Genomic DNA, 20,168 nt, shown 5'->3' with positions numbered 1-20,168 from the left:
ATATTGACTGACATATTACAGGCCCTAGGATCATAGTTTATTAGTCCTAGAATGAAGCTAAATTAGTGGTTTTCAAACCATGTTCTATGGAACCCAGGGGGTTCCACTAAGATTTCAAGACAGTGTCTCAGAGCCCCATTCCTTCAACTAGAACAACTATACCATTATCTCTTCCCTCTTTGGGCTTCCAAACAGAATTGCTTGGGGGAAAAAACGAGAAGTTTCTCTTTGTTAAAATTTAGAAACCATTAGTTTAGTCCAAATATTTTATTTTAGAGGTAGGGGATTCATTCATCAAACATGTTTTGAAAACCTCCATATATGATGCTCTGTGCTAGATTTGGGGGTTGTTTGTTATTGAAGCAAATGCAATAAAAACTGACCAATAAATCCAGAACCCCCAAGCAGATTTCTCCTTGCATTTCCTTGGTATCTTAGTCCATTCGGCTGCCATAACAAAAGTATCACACACTGGGTGACTTACACAACAAACATTTATTTCTCACAGTTCTGGAGACTGAGAAGTCCAAGATTAAGGTGCTAGTAGATTCAGTGTCTGGTGAGAACTTACCTCCTGGTTCATAAATAGCCAAGCGACCTCTCATGGTGAAAAAGGCAAGGGAGCTCTCTGGGGTCTCTTTTATAAGGGTGCCAATCCCATTCGTCAAGGCGCTGCCCTCATGACCTGATCACCTCCCAAAGACCCCACTTCCAAATACCATCCCACTGAGGGTTGGATTTCAACATATGAATTTTGAGAGGACACAAACATGTCTACAGCAATTGGCTAGAACCAGTGGTGTGTTAGAATTGGCTTTTATTGGCTTGCAAGAGCCAGTTGTTAAATTTTCAGGAAACTTGGTAATAAACACCCAAAATGCCTCACTTCCTAATTATTTTACTACACTCAGCTATTATCTATGCCCTTGATGTCATTGTGTTGGAGTGGTGGAATACTATAAAACAGAGTGCTACTGCACATCTCCTCCAAGTTCCATGTCCAATAATGTCCCACTGGTGACTTGAAGTTGGCCATGGTGGGGATCATGGTACCATGGAAATCAGCAAACTTTTGCTACAAATTAAGGCTTTTTTTTTTTTTTAACTGGAGGGTACCTCGTTAAACGTTACTGGTGAGGACTGAGACCCAAACTTACCCCTGAACCAACAACTAAGAAAAGAGAATGAGCTTGTCATGCCTAGTGTAACTCCACCATGATTTATTCCTCAGAACTGGACTTTTTTTCCCCCTGGACATAATGCCTGTATATAATACAAACAACAAGGAGCAGGGTGGGGTAACGAGCTTTTGGTGGGCAAAGGCACTGTTATGGGAGCTCAGAGGAGGGAGAAAGCCTTTCCAAGGACACCTGGGGGGCTCAGCCGTTAGGCGTCTGCCTTTGGCTCAGGTCACGATCCCAGGGTCCTTCCCGCCCTGCTCGGCGGGAAGCCTGCTTCTCCCTCTCCCACTCCCCCTGCTCGTGTTCCCTCTCTCGCTGTGTCTCTCTCTGTCAAATAAATAAATAAAATCTTAAAAAAAACCAAAAAGATTTTGGAGGTTTTATGGAGAAGTTAACATGTGAGCTGAGCTATGAAGAGTGATAGGGTTTTATCAGGAAGAGCTAAAGATAAAAGGAGCACGTCGCAAACTGGGGGAGCCAGAAGATGTTTGGGGGAACAGCAGATCATTCTGTTCTGAACGAAAGAAGAGCCTGATTGATTGATAAGGAAGGAAGTTGGGAAGGAGGGTTGACTCCCAGTTGCTGGGGACTTTAATACCAGGCTAAGGCATTGGGAGAGTGGGGTGAACTGGAGGGGAGAGAATTAGGGGTTGAGAGGCCAGCTGAACAGCTACTGTGGCTTTTTGGATGATAAGTACAGAGGGAATTCTGATTAGAGTGTTCTCAATAACAACCCAATACACCAGCCAGACTGGGCGCATAACTGACCCAAGTGTGTTAGATATCCCTTATGATGGCTATCGTTCCCTAAGTGCGTCCTCTCTGCCGGATCCCCTTCACGTGTAGCACATGTGTTGAAAGATCTGGCCTAATCACAGGAAACAAACAGTGTTGCTGGAGGGGAGGGGGTGGGGGGATGGGGTAACTGGGTGATGGATATTAAGGAGGGCACATGACATAATGAGCACTGGGTCTTATATAAGACTGATGAATCAAAAAAAAAATATCTGGATCAATCAGGAAATAGCTTTATTTTTCTGTCTTCAATCCCTATCTGTTAGATTACCCCAGCCCCCACCATAATTATCTCTGGCAGCCCCCAGAGCTTTCCCATCTCTTCCCCGTCTCTTTTTTCTCTTCGTTAGAACAACTTAATTTTTTAGGTATTAAATACGACATAAATCAAACCTTTTACCTCACATCCAGTTTGCGGCTTCTCCCCTTTCCTCTAAGTCAGACTGGTCCCAGGCAAGACATCTGCTGGGGAAGAAGAAGCTGAAGGTCTTTCTCCCCCGCCCCCCCCCCCACCCCCAGCTTTCTCTCTTCCTTGCTCCATCTCCTCCTCTTGAGGCTATGGCGGGGGGGGGGGGCAAGTGGTAAAACGGCAAAAGTGAGGTTGTTTGTGATTCTTCCTCAGTGGACAAATCACCTTCGTCCTGCCAGATGTGCAAATGCTGGCTCTTTCCTCTGGGGGGCAGCACTGTAGGTTTTTCAGAGCCTTCTACCAACCCTCCTACCATACCCCGACCCCCCAACCACATACTGTGGGGGGGCCGCTAATACCGCCTGATTTTCTGAGGTAGGCGACGCATTCTCCAGTCAGCTCCTGTCCTGTTGGCATAGCTCCCATGACCGTTGCTGTCCCAGAATGAGCAAGCCTGGCTATTCTCTTTGATGTCTGCTGTGTCCATGGAACCAGACCCTCTTTCCTCTCTGCTGTGGACTGAATATTTGTGTCCCCTTGAAATTCACCTGTTGAACCTCAATCCCCAGCATGAGGTTATTAGGAGGAGGAGCCTTTGGTAGGTAACTGGGGTGTGAGGGTGGAGCCCTCACGAATGGGATTCATGCCCCTGTAAGAAGAGACAGAGGGAGTCTCTCTTCTTCATTTGAAGCAAGAGGGCGTCCTTCTGTGAACCACGAAGAGGGTCTCATGATGAACCAAATCAGCCAGCACCTTGATCTTGGGCTTCCCGGCCTTCAGAACTGTGAGGAATACATCTCTGTTGCTTAAGCCCCCCAGTTTAGGGGATTATTGCTATAGCAGCTCAAACCAACTAAGACACTCTCCATCCTTGGGAAGCCGGTTCCAGCCAGGCTCTTCTTGAACCCTTTACAGCATGAGATAAAAGAAACAAATCCTGAATCCAGGAGACACAAGTTCCCTTGGAACTTTTCCCCAAACCGAGGTCCCATGAAAAGAAGGACGAGATGTCAGTTTTCCGTTCTGGCAAAAATTCCACCCTCTCCAAATGTTTCTGGAAGTCTCTCTTGCTTGGGTCTATGGTCAGAGGAGTAAACAATGGCACAGAATTCCCCACCCACTCAATTTACAGCACTCTTCAAAGAAATCCTCTCTCTTTCTCTTTTGTGTTCATACAAGCAGGAGAAAGGTGAAGAAACATGTATTCTAGAGCATGTCTCACTGTCTCTCCGTAAATCAGGGGACTGCAGCGAGTCCCCCTTTTGGAATGTTGGATGACCTGCCACTTCTGTCCACAGCCACAATCTGAATCCAAAAACTTTCCTTTAAGATCCTTTGATATTATTTTAAATTCAGTATCATTAATTTCCTTCACACCCCTGAGGTGAGCTCTATGGACGAGGACTGCATGCTTGGCCCCCTGCGTAATGGTCTGCAGTCCTACAGCCGGTGAGTGCTGCTGGGTCTGGGTTAGGAATTCAGCCTAGGAATGTCAACTTCCTGACATCAAAGTCCACGTTCCCCACTGCTTTCTGATACCACCTTTTACTGCTGGGTAAGTTGGCCCGGTGTTTGTCTCCTCTCCGATGATTCTGAGAGAATAGATCTGCCTTAATAATGTCAATGATCCACGAAGGGGTGAAAGCTTGTTTACTGACATTATCTCTCGGCTTCCCTGTGAGGTGGCAACGTGTGTTATCTTTCTTCTAAAAATAAAAGCAGGGCTAACAACATCCAGGTCACTGTGCGCAAAGCCAGCTTTCAAATCCTCCACATTCAGGGAGCTCAGAGAGAGGACCACCGTCAGCGGAGGGAGGGAGGGGAGGGGGACACAGATGGGACCTCTCTTCCTTGGGGACATCATAGCACAAGGACTCGGAACTGGAAAGCATCACTGGAAACAGAACAGCCGGCCTGTCTTCTTGAACCACTAGCTGTCACCTCGTCTCCACAGCAGCCCGGCAACATTAGAATGGGCCCCCATCCTGTCTGTCATTTACCAGCTGCGGGACCTCGGACACATTACCACCCCCTCGGAGCCTCAGTTTCTTCACCGGTGAGATGTGGACCATGATGCCTCCCACACCTTGCTTTGAGAATTAAATGCGTAGCAAACATCCGTTCCTCCCTTTGAGGAGTGTTTATTGTCGCCTGCTGTCCCCTGCAGTGACTTGCCACAGTGCATAAAACAGGCTTTAATCAGTGTTGGTCCCCTCTTGCCTAGGCTAAATTTATCTCGGGAGTGGCTTTCTATGCCTGCATTTCAATGGCAACAGGGACTGGTGTTGCAGGGACTAGCTTCCCACAGGTGGCTCTGAGCAGCTGGGGCCTAGAAGGGGCTGAGGGCTGGCAGAGTCCTGTCTGGGCCCTGTGCTTTCTTGCCCTGGCAGGCTTCTCACAGAGGTGTTCCAGAGGTCAAGGCTTCCTCAGAGGTGGTTATGTGCTTGGGTGTCGAGGAGCTTCCTCCGACTGCAAAGTCAACGGGAAGCCAATGAAATTAAAGAGCAGGTGTGGGCTAAGAAGAGGACACAGCAAATTCTGAGCCACCGAGTCACAGAGTATCAGAGAGGGATCGACAACCTCTCATTTCGCACAAGAAGGAACTGATACCCAGAGACGGGGTGTGACTTGCCTGGGGCCACACAGCGAGCAAGCGAGAGGGCTGCAACTGGAACACAGGCTTCTGGATTTGTGGTCCAGAGTACATCTGCTTTGCCCACAGAGCAGGTGTTTATGTCAGTGAACTTGAATGCAGGATCAGCTGGATTTCATGTACATCGTGGAGGACGAGGAACACAGTGTGGCTGCCCATCAGCATTGTCCTTTGTCAAGCTCCACTGCACACTCAGTGCAAGATGCTCGCCCTGCCCCCAAGTGGCCAGGAGAGAACTCGCACTGAGGAACAACTCCATTCAAATGTATTCATTCGTTCACTCATTCGTTCATCCCCCCGAACACTTATGAGCACCTGTATGTGCTATGGGTGCTGGATAATTCATGCTTGTCTGACCTCTCTTCCTGGGCAAGAAGGAGGAGCTAGGATTCCTCACAGGCTGGGCTTTAAGAGAAGCCGTGGGGGGCGCAGCTGGCCTTCACTACAGGAGGGGTCTAGGAAATTTGGAATCGATATTCCATTTGAGGGTGGCTAGGACGCCAGGGGGGCCAGACACATCCAAATCAAGGAAGCAGAGGGATGGAGCACCTTGGTTGGAGCAGAAATGCTGTCAGAGGGGTCATACAGGAGAACAATGGATGGGAGAGAAAAGCTAAGGGCACCAAGTGGGCTTCGATAATATCTACAGCCCTAAAGAGTCAGTTGGGTACTTTAGCATGGAGTAGGATTGTTGTGATGGTTCTTTGCTATTCTCCTTAATGAGAATGAGGGCAGAGAAGAGCAAAATCGAAGGATATGATAGACCAACCCCTCCCCCACTTTTCTATCTTGCTAAAAAACATACAATGTTAAATTTACCACCTTCACCATTTTTAGGTGTACAGTTCAGTACTGTTAAGTATTTTCACACTGTTGCGCAACAGATCTCCAAGCTTTTCATCTTGCAACACGAAAACTCTATACTTGCTAAACACGAACTCCCCCTCCTCGCTTGCTCCCCCAGCCCTTGGTAACCGCCCTTCTACTTTCTGCTTCTATGACTTTTGACCACTTTAGATGTCCTTTGCCTGGTCCTTTTAAAAAATCTGTGTCTAGGGCGCCTGGGTGGCTCAGTTGGTTAAGTGACTGCCTTCGGCTCAGGTCATGATCCCGGAGTCCCGGGATCGAGTCCCACATCTGGCTCCCGGCTCAGCGGGGAACCTGCTTCTCCCTCTGACCCTATCCCCTCTCATGCTGTTTCTCTCTCTCTGTCAAATAAATAAAAATAAACAAAATCTTTAAAAAAAAAAAATCTGTGTCTAGCACTGTTCACAGATGCAACATCCTCCCATTAGTAACATCTCCAGTTGCGCACGCACACACCCCCACACACACGCATGCATGCACACACAGGCACACACATGCATGCGCGCACACACCCACATACACACACACACAGACACACACATGCATGCGCGCACACACACACCCAGGAAGAGAGCAAAGGGAAGGGAGAAATGACAGCAGATACTCACATAGCCAGCTCTTGGGTGTTGGGAAAACCCTTCCAGAAATTCTGGATACTCCCCCAAGAATATGCCCCCTTGCTGAGAACTGCTCCTGTGGACGGAAAGAGCGCTCCCAAAGCATAGGGGGCAGAGCAGAAGTCAGTCACAATATTTATTGAGCAATCCCAGCATGCAGAGTGCTGGGCAAAACACTGGAAGGAATTACAGTGGAGGTTGGAGGTTCGACAGCTATTGTCATGTGCGTCACGATTACAGTTTAACCGAATGGAGGAGATACATGTTAAGCATACGCAAACATGTGTGACCAACATATAGATACATGCATTGCTCATTCACCACTACAAGTTTATCATGAGAAATTACCACAGTAACTGGGGCACCAGAAGCCATTGGGACATATGGGTTGAGGAAAGATCAAAGACACAAGTTATAATTCACTGCACTGGTGATGTGTGGAAGCTACCTGAAAACACTAGAAAATACTAGGAACTTCGTGAATCTGTTTTCTTAACTGTATGGGCCCCTTTAGTTCCAATTCAAATTAGTAATCCACTGCAGCAGGAAATAAAGGCAGCTGATTCCACAAACTACTTGAATAGCTTTATGTTAATAAAAATGTTTCTTAAGTAAAATCAGCCTGTTGATGATACTGTTCCCAAAGGTGAGACACAGATTCTGAAAGTTAATAGCATTTGTCTTCTTTTTTAAAAAAGCTTCCATTATATGAAAGACCATCCAATGAATTTTAGTGAACAGAGGCATATTACTGTCCTGTATCTGGGAAATCTTATTTATATTTTTATGTACTTTTTAAATTATTTTAAAGTAGGATTGCCAGATAAAATACAGGATGTACGTTAGTGCATGGGGCATTCTCATGCTAAAAAAAATTATTTGTTGCTTATTTGAAATTAGAATTTAACTGGACATCCTGTATTTTTATTTGCTAAATCTGGCAGCCCTATGCAGATGTTAACGCACCTTTGGAACTTCCAGACGTTCCCAATAATGGGGGGAGGGCCTAATTTATCTTTATTTATAGGCTAACACTGTCAAAGGGGAAGGCTTTTTCTTCTGGAAGGAAAATTGTAGATTTTGTAGAATTTACTTAAATAATGGAGACAATTTCACGTCTTATTCCTTTTATCATTTAGCAGTACATGCTTTAGTCCATCGAATTTTTTTATCTTGAAATATTTGAGATGACTGGTTATAAATACTAACATGACACGGCAGCCCGAGAAATAGAAAAACTAACATCTGGCTTGAAAAGTCTCCTATAATAAATGGTCATGTTCTCAATAATGTTTCATCTGTTAGCACACGGCCATCCCACCCAAAAAATTAAATGGTGGCACATCTTAAGTTACACAATATCCCTTCCCCTATTCATGACCCCTTCGTGCCACTGTCTTCCCTTTCTCCTTTTCACATGGATTTTTTTTCCATGATTGAAATCACCGACCTTTGTGCATCCTGAAGAATGTCAGGCCTGGAACAACGGATGGTCACGGTCCCATGAAAGCCAGGAAAAGAAAAACTCACTTGTCAGATGCTTGGAGGCATGGACACTATGAACTTCCTCCCTCCCTTCTTCCTTCCTTCCTTCCTTCTTTCCTTCCTTCCTTCCTTCTTTCCTTCCTTCCTTCCTTCCCTCCTTCCTTCCTTCCCGGCTTTCTTCCCTCCCTCCCTCCTTCCCTCCTTCCTTTCCTCCCTCCTTCCTTCCTTCCCTCCTTCCCTCCTTCTTTCCTTTTTTATTCCTACACTAGCATGTACACTTGTTTCTGTCCAAAATGCCTGTATTAACTTATTTAAATAGTCAAGACAATGTTACCTCGAAAAAAAAAAAAAAAAGAAAGAAAGAAAAGTGCTGGCAGAGCGGATTGATACATTCTATTCTAGAAATGTACTTCCTACTATCTAAATTTATAGCTCATGTCTTATTTTAATTGAGATTTCTAAATTGGAGGAGAGAGATTTAACCCTAGTTTTGCAAGGAAAAGTTCACATGGAACTCTAGCTGTTGTGAAGGAATGTAAAATGATAACAATTACTGAATTCCAACATCCATTCACTATTTTTTTTCTTTTTTCAACACACTGAAGAATATACTTATATGTAAAGAACATACTTATATGTTTGGTTTGTACATATATATTACTGACAAATACATAGGTTATATTTAATGGGACAGACAGCTTTGACCTTCAAAACTATTTGCGAATGGGGTCCGAGAATGCCAGTTTTTCTTCTGGGACTGGCTATACATGTTTCTGTTTCCACCCCTGGACAGGTACACATAGGTTACAACTCTCCTTTCTACCTGGAGTCCTTCTGGGAAAGAGGCAGTGCCAGATGAGTATGAGAAATTGAGGCAAAGAAGCCATGGGGTTCCATATTGCCATATAAAGGAGGGGTTAAGCGATATATGTCATTAAAGTAGAAAAAAATTTTCTGTGTGCCTTCTGGCTCTTAATGTTCATGATGGGAAGATGGCATTCCACTCAGCTATTTGCCGCAAATCTCTTTTCTTTTTAGAAACATAAATTCCCAATTCAATCTCTTTAGACAACATTCCTTAAGCTCTTTTGATGACACCATAAAATTATGTCTCTGAATGGCCCTGGCCAACGTCAAAAAGAAAAAGTCAGGCTGTTGTCTTACTTCAGAAAAATGGCCAGAAGAGGGTTTGCTTCATGTTCCCTTTTTGTGGTCATGATGAGAGGGGTGGCTACACTATGTACATGATAGACTCTCTGCAGAGGCAAAGCAGCCTCCACACTTCTGCATCAGCAGATGAAGCAGAGCTCAGAACTGTGTCACTAGGGGGAATAAGAGCCCACCCTGGATGTTCTAGAAACTAATAAAGCTTAAGTAGGGTTCACATCTCCGTTTGGACCACGTGTTTGGCATCGCATTTGTAGAACGAGCCCCGTTGGACTCCTGTGACTGGCCTGTTGAGGTGTTTCTGATGGTGAATGTTACTGAACCCTTCCTGCCTGGACTTGCCCAGAAACCAAGTCACAGCCCCACTCTGCTGGAGTTTCCCCTGGAACCCGGATGAAGGATGAAAAGCGGCCAATGAACAGCTCCCATGGGCAAGGGAATCTTCCTTCCGGTCTCCGCCCTCCGCCCCTCCTTCCTGCAGCCCTGGAGGCCCGCACAGCTCAGGGGGGCGGCGCCGAGGCGCTCATGTGGCTGTAGGAATACCTGGACAGAGAGGCCCCCGTGGTCCTGCCTTCCTCCTCCTCTCCCACCTCTCCTCTCGCTCCTGGGGGACCAGGGTTGGGGCAGCAGGGGAAGGTGGCCATGAAGCCAAGGCGGAACCGTTTGTTCATGAAGCAGTAGATGATGGGGTTGACACAGGAGGAGGTGTAGGACAGCAGGAGGATGAAGGAAATGGGGGTCCCCGAGAGGCGGCGCTCGGCCGACGCCGTGTCATAGGCCCGCCAGGCGTTGGCGCTGAAGATGGGCATCCAGCACAGGAAGAAGAGGACCACGATGACCATGAGCATGCGGATCACCCGCTTCTTGGCCATGAGGTTGGCCGCGGAGCTGCTACTCCTGATGCGGTTGACCCCGCCACTGCTGGGGGTGGACAGCTGCTGAAGCTCCAGCTTCCTGCGGGGCTTGGCCTTCTGCAGGTAACACCCATCGCTGTCCTCATACCTGCTGCTGCCGGTGCTCGGTTTCCTGTCTGGATGGGCAAGTGACATGGCTTATTGTTGGGGATGGGTCACGCGGGGCAGATGCCCCCTCCACCGAGGGGGTCAAACCAAACTGGAACTGAAGCAGGGGGCAGGCATCCTTGGGCCTGTGCTGGTATGGGTAAGTACTGATCTACAGCAGTCCTTTCCTTCAAATGGAAAGCTACTTAAAACTAATAAAATAATGTGGGGTGCCTGGGTGGCTCAGTTGGTTGAGCCTCCAACTCTTGGTTTCCGCTCAGGTCTTGATCTCCGGGTCTTGAGATCAAGCCCCGCACTGGGCTCTGCACTGAGCCCAGAGTCTGCTTGTGATTCTCTCCCTCTCCCTGTGCCCCTCCCCTCACTCTCTCTTGTCTCTCTCAAGTAGATAAGTAAAATCTTAAAAACAACAACAATAATATATAATCTATCATATACATAGTATATAATAAAAGAATACTTTACAGACATCAATTATAAGGATACGAATTACTAAAGAGTGAATATTCACACTCTTTCTTTTCCCAGATCCTCAGGGGAAAGGTCCCTGCTTGCTTGGTAAGCTTCCAGAATGCTTTTACTGGGAAACCTGGATAATGAGCAAAAATCAACCAAAACCAAAGAAGCCCTGGAGACATACAAGTTCTGGTAAAAGAGCTGAATGAAGGGGTGGAATGAGAAGGGCAAAAAGTTATATCAACAAAGGTGTTGGGGTAAATTGTAGTGGCTAGTGGATTACAATGAGTGGGAAGAAGTTAGGTTTTGGGCAACTGCAGGGTGATAAGGAAAGGGAGACCAGAGGTGGGGGGTTGGAGTTACAATTCCCTTCAGTTGTGGAAGGAGGGGTCCGTTGGAATGCAACACTGCAGACAGTGAGGGACACACGGGCCCTCAGTTGATAACTGGGTATATGCGTGTTAGGTCCGTTTTGAGAGGGACAATTTCTCCATTTTACAGATGAGGGAATAGGGACACTAGGTCTCTTGACTGTGCCTTGCGGCACAGAGTCTCTCCCAAGGATACTTCCAAAAATCTCCAACACACACTCTGGGTATAACTATTTATGTTATAGGAACCAAGCTTTTGCGATATTTTGGCATAAACCATACAGCAAAGAGGTAGTTACCCCTAGCAGACTTCTTCTGGATAGCATCAAACTTTATTCCTTGGTAAAGTTCCAAAGAGATCAATCCGTACGCCACCATCATCACGATTCCGGGAATAAGAAAGAGGATGAGTAACAGGAACGTGTGCCTAATAAAATAAAAAGAAATTCAATAACCATAAACTCCAGTATTTCAAACTCAGACAGGATGGAATAAATAGGATTCATCTCCATTTCAACTGGTCTGGGCAAACACATTAATTACTAGTATCTAATAGCCTTGGAAATACTATGTCTGGAGGTTCGGTCATTCGAAGTTGCTTATTTCTCTTCTTTTTTTCAGATAAAGTCTATTATGAAGGACTAGTTAAGTTGGAAAAGGCTGGTGTGTTCTGTGCCCGAAACAAGCCTTCATGTAGAACCGATGAGAACTTAACAACAGCAAAGGCATGTGAATAATCTCAATAAAGCTGTTACCAAAAACATCAACAAATACTGACAAGAGCTTACATTCATCGAGGACTTACTGCGCGACACACTAGGCTAAGCATTGTACAGATAATAATATTTCATATATATATGCAACACTAGATTTAACTCCCATAGTAACCTTTGAGGTAGGTACTGTTACCATAATACCTATTTTATACAGGAGGAAACTGAGATTTATAGAGATTAAATCATTCATTCAGAGTCACACACCTAGCGGCAAAGGGGGTATTTGAACCCAAGGAATATGCAATTCTAGAATCTGTGCTTTTAAGCATCACAATATACCATTTGTTGACTTTACAACAACAGAACCGTCAAGCCCATAGGTAGGAATGATGGATGATCTCCGTGGTTTTGCACAACAGGGTGTTCTGGCTATTTCTGCCCCATTGGCACAGTGGTGGGCTCCTTCTAGTGCCTGGTGGGGCAGAGCTATGCTTTCTCTAAACATGTTTGATTCCTGAAGCCCCACAGCCTCCTTTATGAGTCTGGCCCCTAAATCATTTTTGCAGTCTGGCATGTGTAAGGTTACAGGATTAGGCCGTAAAATTGTCAGAGGCTCACAGTGGCTGGCCATTTCTCATTTCAATTGGACATGTTTTGATAAGATTCCTTTTCAAGTCTTGGAAATGTTTCTCTCATTTGCAACATAACTCTGTGTGTGTGTGTGTGTGTGTGTGTGTTACTTGGTTGAAATAAAAAAAAAAAAAAGGAAGGCAAAGAAAGCAGAGATTATCTCAGTTTTGAGCCATTTTTGAATATCTAGTTCCCTGATTCTAAAATATGCCTGGAATTCGTAAACGTAATACCCTGCGTTTGTATTTTTTAGAATATTTAATGACATTTTCATACACAGGCTCTCCTTTGAATCTTATAGCCACCAATGAGGTAGATTAAAAAAAATCTCTATTATTATATCGTTGCATAGATAAAGAACCTGAACCTCAGAGAGGTTCCTTGCACTTGTCCAACGGCAGTCGGCTAGCAAGCAAAGAAAGCCTTAGAATCTCGCCTGTCTATGTCTAGTGAAGTGTTCTGTGTGCCAATACCATAGCTGCAGCTCTAAAAAAAACAAAAAAACCCAACCACACGGGATTTGGGACTCATTCTCTGCTTTATCTTCAGTTCTTAGAAAAATCATAGCCCTCCAGATGCTGTAGCCAACCCCCCGCTAGACCATCCAGAGGCATTCTGCATAGCGGGTAAGCAGAGAGGCTCTCTCTCTTCTAGTTTTGTGACCTTGAGCAACTCACTTAACTTCTCCGTGTCTCAGTTTCATCATCTGCAAAATGGGGATGATAACAGTACCTACCCTATCGGGTTTTAAGAGGATTAATTGAAGTCATATGTGTATGGCATTTAAAACAGAACACGTAAGTGTCTGCTATCACTATTATCCTAAAAAGAAGTTAGAATAATCCTCCTCAAAGTCTCCTGGACACGGACCTCCCCCAGCCGCTCTGGACAATACATTCCCGTTTTTATAAAAACTGCACACCGTGACAAGTCGCATTTCGCAAATAAACACCACACCACCTTACCAGGACTGCTGCATGACATCATTTGGCAGTAGAAAGCGGCACATATTCGCCGTCTGGTTGTTATTTTTGGTAAAAGGCACCAGGCTGCTATAAATTGGGTACGGAGTCATAATAGTGAAGGAGAGGCACCAGGTCATGGCAATCACCTTCAAAGCATGGGATTTGGTCTGCCAGACCCGGGACTGTAAGGGTTTGCAAATTGCACCGTATCTTTCCAGAGATATGGCTACCAGATTAAAGGTGGATACACTCACAGACGTGCCTGGGAAAGGAATAAAGAAGCTGGTTATGATAGCTCTGAAATCCCAAGTTTATTTGCACATTAGCTTAAGCATATCTGCTCTGCACAGGTTCGATATCGAGGGACAACACTCAGAGGGGAAGAAAGATCATGTACCTGTATTTTTTTTTAAATGATTGATTCCCAGCTTTGCTTCAAAAAGGATTTAAGGCAGTTAAAGAAATGTATTTATGAATATATATGATTGCCAACATTTAGATACGTTTATTGAACTTTGATTACAACTGAACTCCTTCTCAGGCTGAAGTTGCTCATTAATTAATAACCAAGGGGATGAGATATGTTCCTCTCCCACAGAAGAGGTTTTTGAGTCGCCTAGAGAGAAGCTCTCATTTTGAGCATAACCTGAAGTTAAGTTGACCTAATAACCCAGATTCTTAAGGACGGTGACCCTGAAAGGTCACTGGGGTCTGAGCTGGAGGCATTAAAACTTTCCGAGAATTTCTAGTACAGACTCTTTTTAAGAATGAAACATTATAAATTTGAAAAAGCATTCTGTTGAAAAAACACATAGTAAAGGAAGGATAAAGGGAGGTCACGCTATACTGTAACCAAAGGTTGCTCCTGGTGGGAGGACTAGAACTTTCCTTCTTATTCTGTTTGCTTTTCTGTATTTTGTAGAACGAGCATGCATCATCAGCGAGAAAGACATCACAAAACCTCACAATGATGTGCTTAGGCAGAGTAAAAAAAACTTAATTTTCTTTAACTTTTGTATTTTGTGTGTGTATACTTACTATCACGTCTTATCCCCTAAAAATTCCCTTTACCTATTCACCCATGGATTCTGTCAGTTTTTCTGATTATCTTTAGCATGATTTCTTCAGCCTTAGAATGAACCTAAGTTGGGGAGAAGAAGCTCTTAGCCTGGGGCCTTTTATGGGTATAAATAAATTCTCTGAAACTGTTTATAAAAATGTTCTCTTTTCTAGGGTGATATACTTACAGTATTCCTTAGAGACTTGAAGGAATCTACAACCCCAAAACCATTAAATAAAAACGCATGTTCTGAGACAGGATGGCTGTGTTTTCCTGCACTGTACCCCAAGGAACTGATGACACTGAGATTACAGAGTGTAGCCCCCGCATCTTCAGAGTCAAATCTGTATAATGGGCTCATTGTTATTATAAACCCACCATCAGGCAAGCATTCTTTCTTTCTTTTTTTTTCTTTCTTTCTTCCTTCCTTCCTTCCTTCCTTTCTTCCTTCTTTCCTTTTTTTTCGTTTTTTTTTTTGCTGCATATAAGGAGTTTAATGAATGTTAACTGTTAGGAATAGTATTGAGGAGAACACAGAATCAAGGGCAGAATCAAAATCCCCGGATTTAGAAATCCAACCAAACCATTACGGTATTGCAAACAGCTTCAGAATTTTCTTGCTTTCCATTTTAGCTATTTTTAAAAACATTTTTTTTTTTAGGTGAAACATCACAAAAAATTAACCATTTTCAAGCGGGCAATTCTGTGGCCTTCGGCACATTTACAGTGTTGTGCGATCACACAAGCACTTGTTTTAAATCTCCTTTCACAGACCCTAGTTAAGATTCTTAAATAATATTATCACAAGATACATATGGGTGGGCCATGAAAGCTGAAAGCGCGAGGAGATGCTAGTTAACTGTTAGTGCTTCATTGTTTAATCATGATCCCTTTCATTTGTAGGTCTGTCTTTATTTTCAGAGCTCTTGGACAAGGACGGACACTTTCTTGGTTGTTTGTCCGTGGGACACGGATCAGTAATTCATCATCGTTTTGTCAGGGTTGGATCCCGTTGCCTCAATGGGGAGAAATCAAGGCTTTGAAAGCTTTCAGGTCACTGAGGACGGCTCCAGGCCAACGCAAGGCTGAGGTTAGAACAAAAAACAACCCTCCCTCATTTCCCGCCTCTCCTCCTCCCCGCAGCTAGTACTCGGAAGGGGTAAGGCACAGGGCAATCTGGCAGACAGAGAGCCGAGAAACATCTTTGTTCGGCTTCAGGGGAACCCCAGCAGCTGGCAAACTGGGGCGGCGTCCTCACCCACCACCGTGGTGGCTCCTGATCTAGGTTCAAATCTCAGCTCTGTGGCTTACCACCTGCGTGTCCCCGGGCACATGATCAACCTCTCTGTGCTTCTGTTCGCGCCTCGGTGAGACGGGAAAGAACAGCTGTATTTTATTTCGCAGGGTGGGTTGGGAGATGAGATAGTGGGAGTAAAAGCCCTTTGTACAACATCTGGTGCATAAAAAGTACTCAAAAATCTCGGCTCTTGCGATTTGTATTTATCATCATCATTTTGATTGGCAGATTGATCTGCATGTCTCAGCCAGTCAGGGGGAGCTTAATGACCCACAGGCTCTGGGAGCAAAATCAGCTCCTCAGTTAGTGTCAGAGGGCTCTCTCTCTCTCTCTCTCTGCCCGAGAGCGTCCCAGTCCCTGGGGATCAGGCTGGGAAGTGAATCCTGAGACAGGAATCTAGAGCTGGGATGAAACTGGTTTTCACATAGCCCCTGTTCCCTAGGAGAGCAGGCGCAACAACAGAAAGAACCCTCCTCCACCACCCCCACCACCCCCAAAAGCCATGGCTCGGCTTGGGCAGAGCTCAGACTACGACCTGTGGCTTCCAGGAAGGGACAGAGTCGCTTGAATCCTTCTTTCTTTCTAGCAGAAGCAAGCAAAACCAACCTCTTCTGTGGGTGCTTAACAACTTACTCCACCCTGAGAAACTGACCTCTGAAACAGATGACACACAGGGAACTGACTTCTGGCGACACGTGAGGACCGACCTACCTTAAAGCCAGCACCTGCGTCCTTGCACACAGCCCCACGCAGCCAGATGTTTTTTTGTTTTCATTTTTTTCTGTTTGTTTTTTTGGTGGGTGTTCTGGTTTTTTTTCACTCAGCAGGACGCCTCTGCTGAGGCTGTCAGGGGTTGGGAAGGTCTGGGGCCGAGTGGGGTCTGGGGCCAGCTCCAGAAATAGTCGCCAGCAGCAAACTCACCCATGAAGTAGGTGGTGGTCTTGCAAACAGCACTCCCGAAGATGAAATCCTTGAGCAGGTTGGGGATGAGGTTGAACGGCATGCAGAAGAGGCAGAGCATGAGGTCGCTGACCGCCAGCGAGAGCAGGAAGATGTTGGTGACAGTTCTCATCCTCTTATTCCGAATCAGCACGGTGATGACCAGCGTATTCCCCAGCACACTGAGCAGGAAAATCACGGAGTACAGGAGAATCTGCACGGCTGGCTGCCACTCTGCAAAGAGTAACGGGGACGAGACAGAGGGACGGAGGTTATGGGAACAGAATGTTAAAACCTTAGCACACGAAATGAACGGTGATTTCCTGCAGATTTTTTTTTTTTTTTTTGCAAGGGTCTACAATCACTGAACCCGACTATTCCTCTAGCGACAGTATTTTGCAGAAGCAAACTGAGGAGCGCACGGAGTGATTCCGTTGCTTCTGGGAGGTTAATTTGTTAAAAAATCATGCAGGGAACCACTTTTTCTTAAGAACAAAGCTTCTCCAGTGACTAGTGATTGCTTTCTTTTCCCAGCTGCTAAGCATGATTTCACTTTAATCACTTTTTCATGCTGGATTTCCCCCAAGAAAAGGTGACAGCTCGATTGTGACAACACCTTTTCTGCGATGCTGGTAAGTTCCACCTTCGACACTTGTACCCCATTCTTATGACACTTCAGCTCCTCCTCCCTTGGCTTTTGTTCCCCCTGCCCCCCATGTCCTATACACCCATCTCAACTCTCCTGCGGGGGAACAATCAGGGTATTTGACTCAGTTCTGCTTTTTGATCTGTTATCCAAACTTGTGAACGTATGACTTTATCCAGCCTGGTCTCAAGAGGACTTTGTTATATTTTCTCTATCAGCCTCGTCTTTGCTGATTTCTCCCTCCCCTCGATCATTCTCTGAATTAAAATAACAGTGTCTGACACCTACCTTTGGAAGGATGGGGCTGATCCAAGCAGAAAAGCGTCTCATTTTCGATTCCCAGCTCACAGGGAGGGGTGATGTAGCTTCCATTCACGAGAAGGCTGTCGACCACATCCATCCTCACCTGCTGTTCTCCAAGTGCTGGCGAGCTGGTGAATTGCTCACCCTCAGCTCATTCCTCTAATGACTGGAGAGCCTCCCAGACGCAACCTGCCGTGCAGGGGCAGGGAGGGAGGGATTTCCAGGTGTGGGCTTCTGCAGCCATTCCTAAAGGCGACGTGAGTTCACCCCGCTCGGTCCAGCTGGGCAAGCATGTGCTCTCCTGTCTTGGAAAAGGCAGCTCAGGCAAGCCAAGCCTGCTCCACCTTCCGAGCCCACCCCTCCCATTCCTGGGCCAGTCTAAGGGCCCTGAGCACAGACAGCTGGCCTGCGAGTTAACCCTTCCCAGAGTGTCACTGCTCTCTTATACACACTTGTACACACACAGATACGCATGCACGGACACAAACACACACGCTTCCCCGGTACCTCTCTTCTCTGCATAGGAACCTGTCACCAACCCAGACATATGCAGAAGAAAGCCCAGGCTGGCTGTGTGAGACAGGAACAATTAACACGGTAACAGATACGATAATGCAGACCATCAGGACTGAAGGGCACGGAGGGACTGCGTTTCTACCTCCTTATATAAAAGCAATTAGTGCCTTTTTAGCTTTGGAACCATGCCCAGCAATGTGTGTAGATAGAACTGCCCTCTGGTTGTTAAGTTGTTACCAACCACACTGTTATTTCTCGTGGTCTCTGCCCTTGTTAACCGAGAGGGGAGGGGCTGCTTTTGGATATAGGGTTCCGGATCCTTATTACAAGAAAAGTTAGTAAGATCTCCCATTCATTCATTTATTCATTTGTCCATTCATTCAGTGCAGATTCACTGAGAGTCAACCATTTGCCAAGCGCTCTCTGAACACAGAAGCAAATAATGAACAAGATCCTTTCAGATAGTGTTAAGCACCATGAAGGAAGGGAAGCCAGATGATGCAATGGAGAGGAATGGATTGGGGGCACTAATTTAGGTGAGGTGGTCAGGAAAGGCCTTCTGAAGGAGGGGACCATGATCTGACATCTGGAACACAAGGAGGAGGAAGCCTAGGGAAGATCTGGGGAAAGCTTCTTCTAGGCAGGAAGAACGGTGTTTTCGGCAGAGGTCACAGCAAGTGCAAAGGCCCTGAGGTGGAAATGAGCTTGGCCTCTTTGGGGAACAGGTAACAGTAGAAGTGAGTGAGGGGCAAACAGTGAGAGGTAAGATTAGAAAGGAAGACCGGCCTGGGGGGTCTGGGTTTTCTGCGAAGCTCTGTCACCCTCCCAAGCCCCTCAGTGTCTGTCATACAGATGGTCTCCTCAGTTCAGACCTTTGGCGAAGCAGATGGCAGCTGCGGGACCTGTGTTTCTGACATGCCACGTGCCTGGCTGACAGTGGGTCTATTTGCTAGGTATCTCTGGGGCCCTTGTATACTGACAGCTCTCTCAGTTGACAGAGCTACGCACTGCATCTTTGCTGAATGCAGATGAACTAACTGGTATTTTTGCTGTGGAGGCTGAGGATGTGGGCTGGGAAGATAGAGTGGCACCTAGAGTGACAAATAAATCTCCCTCTCCCTCTGCCTGCCGCTCCCCTGGTTGTGTGCGCTCACTCTCTCTCTCTGACAGATAAATTTTTTACTTATTTACTTATTTATCTGTCAGAGAGAGAGAGAGAGAGAGCACACAAGCAGGGGAAGTGGGAGAGGGAGAAGCAGGCTCCTCGCTGAGCAGGGAGCCCGATGCGGGACTCGATCCCGGGACTCCAGGATCATGACCTGAGCCTAAGGCAGTCGCTTAACCCACAGAGCTACCCAGGCGTTCTAATAAATAAAACCTTAAAAAAAAAATAAACGTGTTCACCCAATCACAGATCATGATATCAATAGCCATCAAATAATAGTTATTATTTTCCTTCTATGCAGGAGGAAACTGAGACTCAGAGTGGCTCCATGATTTGCTGGTGAGAACCAGCACTGCATACCCCCTGGAAGCCCCAGCCTACCCATCCTCACTCCACTTCCTGCGGCTTGGAACCTTCTTTGTTATCCTAGGATCATGTAGCCCATTTGTTGCCAGGGCCCTCCTGTCTGCTCATCCTTCCTGCCACGTGTCCTGTCGGCTGGATCTTTCCAGCCTGCAGACCGATGTGACCCTGCCCACTAGGAGGGGACCCAGTGCTGTGCTGGCCTGATCTGGGGAGGGATAAACATTCAGGTTTTGAGCCCAGGGAGTGGCTAAATTTCACCCTCCTGCTCTTCCCAGCAGCTGGCTGCTGAGTTGCTCCAATTGGGCAGACGTCCCTCTAGCCGCTGAGGCTCCTCACACCCATCAGTAGCTGCTTTAGCGGGTGGAGAAGTGTGCTGCCGCAGGTCCAAGGGCAGAAGGGTAGGGGGCTCCGCCGACCTGCCCTGCAGTTCCGTCCCTTTCCTCCCTCCCTCCCTTCTTTCCTTCCTTCCTTCCTCCCTCCCTTCCTTCCTCATTCCCTCCTTTCCTCTCTATTCCACTTGTGTCCAGCGGCTGGCAGGAAGCGAG

General features: G+C 46.2%; 1 protein-coding gene across 1 annotated transcript; it reads right to left on the bottom strand.

The window, feature by feature from the left end:
* Window positions 1-8,675: 8,675 nt before the first annotated feature.
* On the bottom strand, window positions 8,676-18,006 carry CCKAR (cholecystokinin A receptor). Its single transcript, XM_006739785.3, has 5 exons — window positions 17,562-18,006; window positions 16,610-16,861; window positions 13,332-13,593; window positions 11,320-11,447; window positions 8,676-10,204 (listed from the first exon to the last, which is right to left on the bottom strand). The coding sequence occupies exons 1-5, from the start codon at window positions 17,671-17,673 to the stop codon at window positions 9,675-9,677; spliced, it is 1,284 nt and encodes a 427-aa protein (XP_006739848.2). The 5' UTR covers window positions 17,674-18,006; the 3' UTR covers window positions 8,676-9,674.
* Window positions 18,007-20,168: the final 2,162 nt, after the last annotated feature.

This window comes from Leptonychotes weddellii, chromosome 2, assembly GCF_054177405.1.
Source record: "Leptonychotes weddellii isolate Sample4059 chromosome 2, ASM5417740v2, whole genome shotgun sequence".
In the NCBI taxonomy this organism is placed as follows: domain Eukaryota; kingdom Metazoa; phylum Chordata; class Mammalia; order Carnivora; family Phocidae; genus Leptonychotes; species Leptonychotes weddellii.
The sequence above is the reverse complement of the archived record's forward strand: the minus strand, read 5'-3'. Positions and strand labels throughout refer to the sequence as shown.

Excerpts from the sequence above, each read along its gene's own strand:
- CCKAR (XM_006739785.3), bottom strand. The coding sequence starts at position 17,673 with ATGGATGTGGTCGACAGCCTTCTCGTGAATGGAAGCTACATCACCCCT. Across the intron at positions 13,594-16,609 it reads GACCACCACCTACTTCATGG|GCACGTCTGTGAGTGTATCC; the intron begins GTGAGTTTGCTG and ends TTCCTTTCCCAG. Across the intron at positions 11,448-13,331 it reads GATGTCATGCAGCAGTCCTG|GCACACGTTCCTGTTACTCA; the intron begins GTAAGGTGGTGT and ends TTATTTTATTAG.